This window comes from Mus musculus, chromosome 3 (assembly GCF_000001635.26).
Source record: "Mus musculus strain C57BL/6J chromosome 3, GRCm38.p6 C57BL/6J".
Taxonomy (NCBI): domain Eukaryota; kingdom Metazoa; phylum Chordata; class Mammalia; order Rodentia; family Muridae; genus Mus; species Mus musculus.
In genome coordinates, this window is record NC_000069.6 from 154721236 (window position 1) to 154734073 (window position 12838).

The 12838-nt window shown below is 43.5% G+C and overlaps 1 protein-coding gene across 6 annotated transcripts in view; it reads left to right on the plus strand.

Annotated features, from left to right (window-relative positions):
- The window catches only part of Erich3 (glutamate rich 3), a 104060-nt gene that overhangs the window by 57505 nt on the left and 33717 nt on the right, over window positions 1-12838 (plus strand). For all 6 annotated transcript variants that reach the window (XM_030252519.1, XM_030252520.1, XM_030252521.1 and 3 more), the window contains 2 exons: window positions 6159-6345; window positions 12087-12391. In XM_030252519.1, coding sequence (XP_030108379.1) covers window positions 6159-6345; window positions 12087-12391 — 492 coding nt within the window. The remainder of the gene's footprint in view (window positions 1-6158; window positions 6346-12086; window positions 12392-12838) is intronic.

Genomic DNA, 12838 nt, shown 5'->3' on the forward strand with positions numbered 1-12838 from the left:
ACTCAGGTGTTTCTCAGTCACATCCAGCATTCCTTCCCATCTCTTCGTAGATGAGGGAGGGAAGATGCCCCTGAGCTGGGGTGGCTTTTGAAGGATATCCCTATAGCTCTGGCTAGGTGGGGTGGGGACTATGGTTCAATGCTACCTCAGCTTTCAGTAGCCAAAGTGCCAACCTTTTCCTGAAGGGAAAGGTATGAATTCCAATGAGCTCTGCATGTAGGGACAGAGGCACACACCCTTATCTTAAACCAAGCAGCTCGGACACGATTGTTTTTACAAGTATGTTGTCTGGGTGTTAATTTATGAGAATCAATGAAAGTATCTATCATGTAAAATTAGAATGCTTATGTTTAGGTGTCTATGTTTAGACAGTTTGCTGGGTTCTGTATCACACTTGATTCAACAGCATGTATACAGAACAGCTATTTAGTGGAGAAAGTAACTTTCCCAAATGAAATCTTATTTGGGTGGCCTAGCAAACAACACATGGGGTGGACCAAGAATGCAGACCCCACAGCTAGCTGAGGAGGGTGCTACTGGACAGGTGTTATTTTGTGTATACACTGATCCTGGGTCTCTGTTGAGACACTGAATAATCTTACATAACAGCTTGGAATGGGGACTTAAATAATGGATTCTGTCCCTGCTGTAATGTAGTCTCCCCTTAGCTTGATCAGTCTGAGAGAACTGTTCAAGACTGAAGAGTGGCTTTGTTAGGAGCTACCATGAGGTGCAGCAGCCAGAGGGATTTATCCAGGCTATCAAAGATCTGTCTTCAGTGGTGTGTGATTCTGTGAAACGAGAATAGGTTTTAGGTTTCCGTAGAGAATAAATAAAAGCATCCGTTTGTACTTTTGGAATAGCTCACTCGCTGAAATGTGGCATTTGTTAATTTTTTTTGCTTCTTGAAAATTAAGAATAACAATAAAGATGATGGAAGAATGGGGCTAAGAGCATCCTTTTAGTCCCAAAGTAATTCCCAGTGCTTGTTGTAGTCAGGTTTGTAAAGTCTGAGGCACAGTGAGCTGCTTTAATGCACCCACGGAGAGCCTGGCCTGTTTTCACTTCTCATAAAGACTGCAGTATCTTCCAGGCACTCTGACTTGCTGTGTGTATCCTTTCAAACAAAGAAGCTTTAGCCCGTGGGCTCATGTGGGGCAAAGAAGCTGTAATTGATTTTCTGGTCTTCTGATAGTTCTGCCTCTTGACCCCATTTTCTCAGGGTCCACAAACCAATCCCATCTTTCTCTTCCCACGTGCCTTCTCTCTATAACAAACCTCTTTCCCAAATAGAGGGCCCTCTTCCTGGGGTATTTACTTGACTCGTGATGATCTCTCTTCTCTCTCCCCACCTAAACTAAATCCCACTTAGCCATGAGTCAAGTTGAAGTGTCTCTGGGTTTTACACAACTTTTGCTGGGATTTCTCCTAACAGCTACATTGGGAGTCCATCTAAACTTGGATCAGACTCTCGCTGCTGTATTCTGATCTTATTTAACTGTTCTTTGCTTTTCTCATTTTATATTGATTTTGACTTTTAAGGTAGATTTATCAAGATATAAGTGAAATGTCACAATATCTACCCAATTATATGTATTCCAGCTAATGGGATTCAGGGATTGTGTAAAACTTGGGGATGCTCTTGTGCAACCATTTCAGACTTGTACATCATGGTCTCTGCTCACTGTCAGCTCGCTCTCTCTCTCTCTGCTGACTTGTTGAATCAGCAGTTGCTTTATTTTGCTGAATGAGGAACCTGTTGTACAGATGACTCCATCCACTCTCCAGAGAATGAGTCCAGACGGGGATACAAACAGCAATAATATTAATGATAAATTAATGTATTATAATGTGACCCATGTAATAACAATAATGCCTACAAGGATGTACTGTAGCATGTCTGTACACACACATTGTCATCTGTCTTAGCCAAGGTTCTCTAAAGGAGCAGAACTGATAGATATCTATGTGTGTGCGTCAGATATTTACTAGAGTGGCTTACAGGCTGTGATCCGGGTCCAACAATGGAAAGTTGTTCTGTCTCTGAGACTGAATGTCTCCTCAGTCCCAATCTGGCACTGGAATTCAAGGTTTCCTAGAGAGCGGCACGTCTTAAGTCTGTTCTGGAATCCGGAAGTTGGTTCTCACATGTTTGTGTCTCGGCAGCAGGCTGGGTGGACTTACCAGGGAGAGTGAGTGTTTGCCAAGCAGGCAGGAAGCCAAACTTCCTTCTTCCAAGCATTTTACCTGGGCTGCCACCAGCTGGCATGGCTCAGAATTAGGGCAAACCTTCCTGCTTCAAGTATCCCGACTAAAAAAATCCCTCACAGGCCTGCCCAGCAACTGGGCTTCAGCTGATTCCAGATGTTGTCAAGAAGAGATGTGAGATGAGCCCCACATCATTTCTCCTCACTAGATTGTTAACACAGATCGGATTGCCCTTTTCCCTCTGTGTGGACCTCCAACTTCCTATTCCCTTACATGTACCTACATATATTACATATTATGCACTTTGGGTTCTGACTTTTCTATATTGTGTTTAGGGGTATGGGAGTATTTGGAGTCAATGTGAACTCTCACCCCTAGGACCCAGGTACAGCTAAGCTAGTGAAGTGCCTACTTCTCAGGGTGGTGTCTGATTTCAAGTGTTCACCTGTGACCTGTCAGAGGCCCAGTCCCTCTACTAGTTGATCTATTTGTGTAGTATTAGTTTCCCAGGGCTGAGAAAATAACCTTCAACAGAAGGTTATCTTCTATGTCTGGAGGTCAGAAATCTAAAATGAAGAAAATCCCAGTTGGGTTACCTGCAAAGCTCTAGGCCATAAACCTTCCTTGATTCTGTCCAGTTTTGACTCTTCAGGCGGGTCAGTCCTCAGCTGGTGACAACATTGTCACTGAGGTGTCTTTGTCTGGCTTTGTGTGGCCTCCTTTCTGTATGTGTGTTTCTGTGTATGTGTTCGTGTGTGTGTGTGTGTGTGTGTGTGTGTGTGTGTGTGTGTGTGTGTTGTGAACATCAGGTATTGGATTCAGGGAAAACCAACAGCCAGAATACCTTCCTCTTGAGCCATCATTAATGATGTCCCTGAAATATAAACAGTAACTGGACATGGTCACCCAGAAGTCATGAGTGATTCTGAACTTCAGTGAGTTCAAGGAAACATTCCATGCCTGGGGAGTTTTCATACCCCAGCTCTGGTTTTTCCTCCAGGCTTTCTTGTTTGGTCTGTGCCTAGCTGAAGAGGCAGATAGACTGGGATTCATGAGATAGGATGAGTGTACTAAGACCCAGGTTGCTTCCTGAAAACTTAGGCTGTATAGAGAGCTGTGGAAGATGGCTATGATTGCCCCATTGCCTGTGGCTCCCAGTCAATGTCTGGGTGTTGATTTATTAATTCAGACTCAAGTTTCCAGGAACCTCTGACCTCCCAGGTGAGCTGCTTAGAAACATCCACCCATTAGTAGAAATGTCATAAGCCAGGGGTTTATTGCCTTCTGCATCAAATTACAGCAGGCGTCATGGCTTGGAAGCTTCTGGGCATTTTTCCATTCTGTACCCACTTAGAGCATTGGTGACGAGAAGACAGGAGGTATGGGAAACCCCAGACAGAAGGACACAGATTCTTTCTGCTGTCTCATGAAGTCTGAGTTGTGCATGAATTAAATGCTGCCCACTTTAAGTTATCAATCTCCAAAGACATGTTTGAGGAAAGAGTAGTTGATTCCCTTACTTCATAAACCAGTGAATTGATTATTCCTCTGTGGCTGAATTATAGATTCTTAAATGAACAGACTTCTATACATACAAGTGTTTCTATCTCTGTATCGGTCATCTACTTATCTATCCATTCACAGTTAGTATCTGTCTTTTCTTTTAGTACCCCTATGATACTCATCATCAACAAACAGCAAACTTTTCTGCTTTCCAAACACTACCAAGCTCTGTCTTTTTTTTTATTACGTATTTTCCTCAATTACATTTCCAATGCTATCCCAAAAGTCTCCCAAACCCTCCCCCCCCACACTCCCCTACCCACCCATTCCCATTTTTTGGCCCTGGCGTTCCCCTGTACTGGGGCATATAAAGTTTGCCTGTCCAGTGGGCCTCTCTTTCCAGTGATGGCCGACTAGGCTATCTTATGCCACACACTACGGCATGGGTAGACTGGGACCTCCCAGCACTGTTACAACCAAGTTAAAGATGGGAAATGTTCATCAGTGAAGGATGGGGACAGGGACTCAAACTCCATGCTCTCTGTTCTGCATTTCTCTGACTCCTCCCTAATGAAGCCACTAACTCATAAGTGGGAGAAATCACCATATTTTAAGAAATAAAATTACAGAACAGAGATAAGGGCAGAGGACACCAAATCTTGTTCACTAACTTTAAAAACCATGAAAGAATAGCGTCACCAATGTCAGGAAGATGTCTAGAAACATGCACATGGTGGTGGTGGTGGGGGGGGTTGTCACATCTGGTAGTTCATTCCCTGGCAGTGTCATTTTCCTAAATTTTCTTTACTTAAATATTTGTTTTATTTTTATTTTATGTGCCTATGTATGTCTGTGTCTCCATGTGTGTATGTAAACTCATGTGGAGGTGCCCAGAGAGGCCAGAGGGTGTTGGATACCTTGGAGCTGGACTTCCAGGTTGTTGTGAGCCACCTGGTGCATACTAGACACTGCACTTGAGTCCTCTGTAACATCAGCAAGTACTTTCATCTGCTGAGCCCTTCCCTGTGTTTCCTTGAGTGTACCTTCTCCTGGTGGGTACTCTTAGAGCTCTAAGGAACAAGCCACAGCAGAAGAAATTGCAGTATGTGGACTTGGGGTCAGTCTGTAATGAGTTCAGATTGCCTTCCTAGCCTCTAACTGAAGAGGCTGATTATCATTAATACTGGTGCACTTTTGAGCCCATTGTGTCTCAGCCTTTCCAGAGGCCTACCTCTTCCTTAGTTTACTTTCTCTCTATGACTACTGAGATGGACAGGGCAAGGTTTTCCAGTACATCTAATTCTTAAAGACAAGTTGGATTTGATTTACAGTTTCCAGAGCTCACTGTTGCTTCCTCATAGACACTGTCAATACCTGAGCAAGAAGAGGTTAAAATAATGACTCACAGATTGATTATCCAGGGCCTCCTGCCACTGCGGCAGGATCTGAAGGAAGCAAGACACATCAACCAGCATTGCCTCACGGTTTTACAAATACACTGCACAGCAAGCATCTGAACTGGGCTTCTGAGGTGTGAGCCAGACTCAGCAGCAGGAGCACCTGGAAGCTAGAAAACAAACAAACAAACAAACAAACAAACAAACAGACGAAAGCACAGAATTTGTCCTCAGCTCTACTACAGCACCTTTGAGCAAGAAGACCCTCTGTGAAAAGGATCGGGAATCCTCTAAATGGTTTCATTGCACATTAAAAATTTAAATCCTCCAGTGAAACCATATTTTAACAGATTGTAATAAGAGCTGTGATAGGTAATGTGTGCATGGCAGAGAGGTGAAACCTCTTGAAGGGCTCCTGGAAGTGTCCTATGAAGCAGAAGTCTGGCTCATTCTGTAGAGCATTTCTTGGAAGGGACTTTATTAGAGAACTGTAAAGATTTGGAGTGAATTAAAATTACATCACAAACATCGATTCTTAATTTCTTGGTAAGATGCTTTAGAAGGTAGGGAGAAAAAGAATCTCAAATACAAACAGCATTACGTATAGCTTAGAGTTAAAATAACTCACCAATATATGCATCATAATTAGACTGTTTAATGCTACAGTTTAAATATAATACTATGTGTAAGGCCTGTAGTGTGTATGAGTGTGTGGGGGGGAGGGTGGGGAGGGCAGAAGATGACCTTGATGAGCATTCTTGACTTCTGTTATAAAACAGTTTCTGTGGATACAGTCTGGGCTCTTCCGTTCACAGGGAAGCTCTTGACCAACCAAGCATAGCTGTGAAATGATGGTCCAGCACGTGTGAGATCCTGGTTTCCACCCCAGCACTAGAAAAAGTTTTCAGACAGAAAAAGTATTTTCTGTAGCATAATGCATTCTTTTGCAAAGAAAAGAAAAATGTGTTTAATAAGATATCCTTAGGAAGCCAGTCTCGACGCCCGCCTACCTACTCGCTCGGCTCAGGGACTGTTTGTGTTTGATTCCAGACACCTTTCAGTTTATCTCCAAGCGTCACCACGGCTTCCCCTTCAGCCTCACCTTCTTTCTGAACGGGATTCAGGTGAACAGGATCAGCTCCTGCTGCGAGTTCAAGCACCGTAGAAGCACCCGCCTAGGAGGCAAGAGAGGCTACTTCGGGTTCGTGTGTGTGGAGAAGGCATCTCCTTGCTACAGGTATGGGAGCATGACCTTTGCTAGAGAGGACAATGCCAGGTTTTCCTCCACTAATGCTTTTCTTTGCACAGTTCTCAAAGAAAATCAATCAGTATATACAACCTTATAAGACGTCAAGCAGATTCCCAAATGTGTTATACAGATGAGATAAAAGGTGGTGACATTTTGAATTCTGTCTCACTTCTCATCGCTTACCTCATACTGCCTTAACTTTTACCTCTGTGGGGAGAGGAGCCAAATTTTCATCATTTCTTTCTTGTTATTCTTGGTAATGGCCAGAGACTAATACCCCATACCCATGTGCCATAATATCTCTCTCTGTCTCTGCCTGTCTCTCTGTCTCTCTGTCTCTCTGTCTCTGCCTCTGCCTCTGTCTCTGTCTCTGTTTCTCTGTCTCTGTCTCTGTCTCTGTCTCTGTCTCTGTCTCTGTCTCTGTCTCTGTCTCTCTCGTGTATTCTGGGATATGGCTGCACTGGTTAGATCCAGGCATAAATTTGCAAAGCATAGTCAAAGGTGACTCCAACATTTTTGTCCTAGGGCCTGATGAGATGGTCCAGTGGGTAAGCATACTTGCTGTGTAAGCGAGGGTCAAGTCCATATCCCAGCACACAGGATTCAGACACGGATTCATGTGTCTGCACTCCAGCATTAGGAAGCAGAGACAAGCAGATCCCAAGAGTCTGATGGCCGGCCAGCCTCTGAAACAGCGAGCTTGGCTGTTCAGCTGGGAGACCTTGTCTCAGAGGGCATGGAGGTTGATACCCAGGTGTTGCTCTGTTCACAGAACTCAGTGGCTGCTTCATCCCTTCTCACACCCAAACCAAAACCAAACACAGAACTAAAGAAAAGAGGGTTGCCCTGAACAACCAGAAAGGTGTGCGCTCAACACGAATTTAGGATTAGTGGTAGAAGATGCAGTTTGGAGGGGTGGAAGAATGGGGTTTAGTTTTGAACACAGGAAATTTTAGATTTCTGTGAGATAACTCAAAAGACAGAATTCATGGTGACTAGCCAGTTGGGTTCTGAATCTTGGGTGAGGTGACTTGTCTGGATTTGAGAATAATTTGTATAGCGATGGCAGGAAATCGAGAGAGGGAGGGCTTTCTTAAGACAGTGAGGACTCCTGACAAGCAAGCTTCATACTGCTCCCCTCAGGATCTCATGGAGGAGGAGCCTCTAGAGAAGGAAGGGCCATGTTCGAAAGGGAGCCCAGAGGGAGGATTATCTTAGAAGTGAATGTTTGAAGAATAAGGCAGTGATTTCCTGAGCCAAATGTGTGGACAGGCTACATAGGACAACGAAGACTGGTATCTCAACTTCTCACAGTGAAGCGAGCAAATACCCGGGAAGAGCCGGAGAGGCGAAGGGGTTAGTATGGCCCACAATTTGAGGGTGAAGGGCATCACGGTCAAGGAGGTTCGGCAACAGGAGTGCGTGGAGGTTTCAATGGTCAGGAAGCAGAGAGGTTAACTAGGTGGAAAACCAGACCCCAGCCTGTGGAATGGTGCTGCCCACGTCCAAGTCCTTTGCCTTCAGTCAGTTCTCTTTGGAACAAAGTCCTCACCGACACAAAGATGAGCCTCACTGATAGATGCCATAGATGCTTATTGATCCCCCTGGGTTGACAATCATAGTTAACATCCAAGCAAGGTAGCAGGGACGGGAACTTGACCACAGTGACCTTACAGAGTAATGAGTGAACTAGTGATACAGAAAATGTTTTATGGGAATTTTCCTTAGAAAATGATAACTGTACGGTTTCCTCGACAGTATAGATAGGGCTTGAAGGGCCTCTTAGTTTACAAGATGCAGTATTATGCATTAATTTATGCTAATAGATAATATTGATGCTTGGGAAAAACTTAGATATATAAAGAGGGAAGTTATTAGAGTTTAATACTTCAGTAGATTTGAGAAACTTGGATTGAGATTTCAAGTAGAACTTTCTTGAGAAAAGAAGAGATGGTTGTGTAGTAGGCATTAGCTGTAGAGTGTGCAGTGGGTGTTATCTGTAGAGTGTGCAGTGGGTGTTAGCTGTAGAGTGTGCAGTGGGTGTTAGCTGTGAGTATGCAGTGGGTACTAGCTGGTAGGTGTGCAGTGGGTGTTTTCTGTGAGTGTGCAGTGGGTGTTAGCTGTGAGTGTGCAGTGGGTGCTTGCTGGTGGGTGTGCAGTGGATGCTAGCTGTTGGATGTGCAGTGGGCACTAGCTGCTGGGAAGTGCTATTTGCACTATTTCTTAGAAAAAGAAATAAATTTCTCACTTGTGGTTGAGGATGAAGGAGGTTTTAGAGACGAGAGGAGATGTGAAACAAAATCCAGAGAGCAGGCAAGTGAAAGGTCCCGTGCCGTAAGGCCCAACTTAGCCCAGGCAGGATGGAAAGTAGACGAGTGAAAGGTCCCTTAAGGCCCAGCTTAGCCCAGGCAGGATGGCGTTCTGTTTCCAGTTGGTATGCACTATCCAGTTGTTGGAAAATCATTTCAGAGGTTTTTACTGAACTCAATCATCCATGTGAAGTCAGGGCACTTGAATGAGAAGTTGGGTTCCTGCGTTTAAACACTTGGTTATCGATTTGTTCCATTGCTTGGGAAGGAAATTGAACCTGTAGGGAAAGGAGCCTCCTGGAGGAAGTACAACTCTGGGAGAGCTTTGAGGTTTGATGTCCTGGCCTCACTTCCTGTTCAACCTGAGTCCTATGTGCGGATGAGATGAGAGGTCTCTGCTTTTGACTGGCAGCTTCCTTCCCAGGATGGACTCCGATTCTCTGTGACTGCAAGCTAAACTTGCCCATTCTTCTCCACATTGACTTTCTTGTCCTTTCCTATCTTAGCAACAGAAAAGTAACCCAAGCACAGAATATTCTTCATGAGTTGTTGTGTAATCGGAAACTGGATTACTAAGCCCCGAGCACTCTCTTTGCGGGACTTGGAAAGAGCACAACATGGGACTGTTGACAACTGCTTTTCTTCTCAGTGCTTCCTACCTTCTCTGTAATCCTATGAGTTTATTTTCTTGCTCTTTCCAAGGATATAAAAATAGTTATGAGATTAAAGAATGGGGCCCTTCAGGCGGGCATGGTGGCACATGCCTTTAGTCCCAGCACTCGGGAGGCAGAGGCAGGCAGATTTCTGAGTTTGAGGCCAGCCTGGTCTACAGAGTGAGTTCCAGGACAGCTAGGGCTACACAGAGAAACCGTCTCGAAAAAACAAACAAACAAACAAACAAACAAACACAAAACAAAACAACAACAAAAAAAGAATGGGGCTCTTCACTCCGAAGTGATTTACTTACAGTTCTCAGAGGATAGTTACTTTTTATTTTTTTTTCTCCACTTTTTATTAGGTATTTACTTCATTTACATTTCAAATGCTACCTGAAAGTCCCCTATACCCTCCCCCTCCACTCTCCCCTACCCACACACTCCCACTTCTTGACCCTGGTGTTTCCCCTGTACTGGGGCATATAAAGTTTGCAAGACCAAGGGACCTCTCTTCCCAGTGATGGCCGACTAGGCCATCTTCTGATACATATGCAGCTAGAGACACGAGCTCTGGGGGTACTGGTTAGTTCATATTATTGTTCCACCTATAGGGTTGCAGATCCTTCAGCTCCTTGGATACTTTCTCTATCTCCTCCATTGGGGCCCCTGATAGTTACTTTTTAAAACCTTAGCTTCAAACCCACTTCTTCCAAAGATATCAGTGAATGCTTGAGGCACTCTCCTTTGCTGTCTACTTGTCATAGGTGAGGTAAAATTCCTCTCATAGCCACAGAAATGGCGAAGGATGGGTGGTCACGGAGTCCTGTTTACTTGACTTCTGTCCCACTTAGATGACTTCAGATATTCCAGTAATTTATTTGAGCGTCAGTAATCAGAACCATCATTCTGAATTACACTCAGAAGTGAAAGAGGGAGTCAGTGTTGGGGGAGCCAGATGTTACTCACTTTGTCCAATTCCCTTCAGCAGATGGGCTATAAAACGTCTGAGCTTTCAGCAGGGAGGCCCCAAAGCCTTTACACAGCACAGCATACATTCAAGGTAGCAGCGAATCACAGGCTCTAGACCCTGGATTTGCGGTTGCCACTGATCAAGGAAGAAATGTTTGCACAGAAGGCAAGGCTAATAATGACACCCTGTGAAGATGTGTGGCGTCGTTATCCCAGGGTACGACGCACACTAAGCACATCATCGTGACGGGAAAAGCCCTCATCATACTTAATTTGGGTGAGATGCTTGGCTCCCACTTCCTCTTGTTCGACAGCTTGATCTTCAGCTGGAGTGCAAATCCTCTCAGCTCTGTCACGCAAGGAGATGCTACAATGTTAGGTGATAGAATGTGGTACTTCTTGATACTACCATTTTGAAAAAAACGACCAAGCAATTACCATGCTACTTGAAGACTCAAGATGGCTGAAAATTCAGTATAAACTTCAGATTAAGAAATTGTCCTGGGCTAGGGCATGGCTCAGTGGTTGCTCAACTATGAGGGCCTCAGTTATGCACTGAAGCTATACCAAGCTGGACATGGCTGTGTATCCTCCTTCCACGGTGAAATAGCTGCGTTTGTCTAGTAACTCCTCAGAAGCTTGGAGCTAAGCTGGTGTACGGAGACCCAACAGGAGACCCTGTCCCAGAGCAGGAGGGAGTATGGTTACAAGCAGCAGCTGAGGGTTTCTCACACACACAAAGTGTTCAGAACATCTGGGTGGGTCACTAAATTCAATGTGCAATGACTTCTACAGAGTGTTTCTAGTTTTGAAGAATGAAAGCATACCACCAGTGAATCCAGAAAAGATTGTAGGGAAGGGCTTCAAAAAAAAAAAGAAGCCATTCTTAAAAAGCAATAATGGAAATTCTGTTTAAAAAAATGCACAGACTCCCAGGTTACTTAAAATGCACAACAAACAATGGATGATTTTGTTTCTTAAAAACTACACATTTTGAATTGAACTTAAATGCAAGTCATTAATGTGTTCTTAGAGTAATGAATTGCAAAGGCAATAACATTTTTCCTGATTATTTACATTCCTTTGTTTAATAGTTTTATTTTATGTGTACATGTATATGTGAGTGTATGTCACATGTGTGTAGGTGACACAGAGGCCAGAAAAGGGCATTCAATTACTTGGAACTAGAGTTACAGGTGGTTATGAGGCAACCAAGTCATGTTCTAGGAACCAAACTCTTGTCTCCTGTGAGAACAGGAGGAACTTTAAAGTTCTGAGACATCTCTCCAGCCCTTCAATTATATAATAGCTAAGGATTGATGGCCTATCTATCTATCTATCTATCTATCTGTCTATCTATCTATCTATCTGTCTATCTATCTATCATGTATTTTTCAATCAATCATCCATCTACCTACCTATCATCTATCAATCTATTGACTTATTACCTATGCGTCTACTTATGTATAAATTATATTTGTATATAAATTACGTTCATATATAAATTACATTTATATAAGCCTTGTAAAAATTTGATATTATAGTTTTTGGTTGATGAGTGCTTTTAAAATATTTGTTATTGTGGTTAAAATTAAGAATTATGTTCATATACAAGATTTTCATATTAATAAAAATAAAATTGTTTATTTTAAATCAGTCTATGAAAACAGGTAGCATATTTTTCATAATTTTATTAGAACATGGTACACATGTTATAAACTTGAGTTATAAAGTTTATGACTCCATCAACCTACTATACAAGTTAATAAAGGCTTCATGCTGGTATTTCTCACAGGTGCATTATTGCAATGGGCCTTGACAGAAAACCATCTTCAACGAAACCTAAGAAGGAAAAGATTACTGAGAAAAAGGAGGAGCCACCAAACAAGAGTCAGGGAAAACTGAGGAAGGACAGAATGAATGCACCATCGAAAAGGAACGAGATGGAGAGGAAAGAGTCTTGTGTCTCAGCTGCATTTTCAGCTGAGGAAATAAAATTAGGGGTCAAAGAAGTGAGGACGGCTATTGAGGAAATGGAATGGAAGGGGAAGTCAGGACGAGACGTCTGGGAAGAGGACCAGGACAACGCTGTTAAATACGGTAAGCCAGAGCAGCTTCCCTCGTCGTTACTGCTGTCTCACGTCGTCATAGTAAGCTGTGCACTGTAGCTTGGCTGTAATCTGTAGGCAGCCACGGCCTACTCCTTTCACTTTGTCCTGCGCTGTTTTGAGGGGAGGCTTCCTGGCTTCGGAAGCGTGAGGTGCTTGCTACAGGTATGAAGATATAAGGAAGTTTCTGTCCTGCTTGCCAGAGCCAAGATTCACACCCATAGAGAGCCTTTGACCAAGTAAAATTGTGTCTATTTATTTAGTTTTTGGACATGATTGCAGGAGTGACATTGGTTGTCCATTTTGGGTTTGGTAAGTACAATATACATGATCATTTGGAGCTAGAGGACTTACCTTCTAACAGCAGCTTGTACTCAGTCAAAAGTCCTAGAGTCTGTCTGTCCTGTTTCTCTACCTTTTCCTCTCTCTTTCGTCTCCC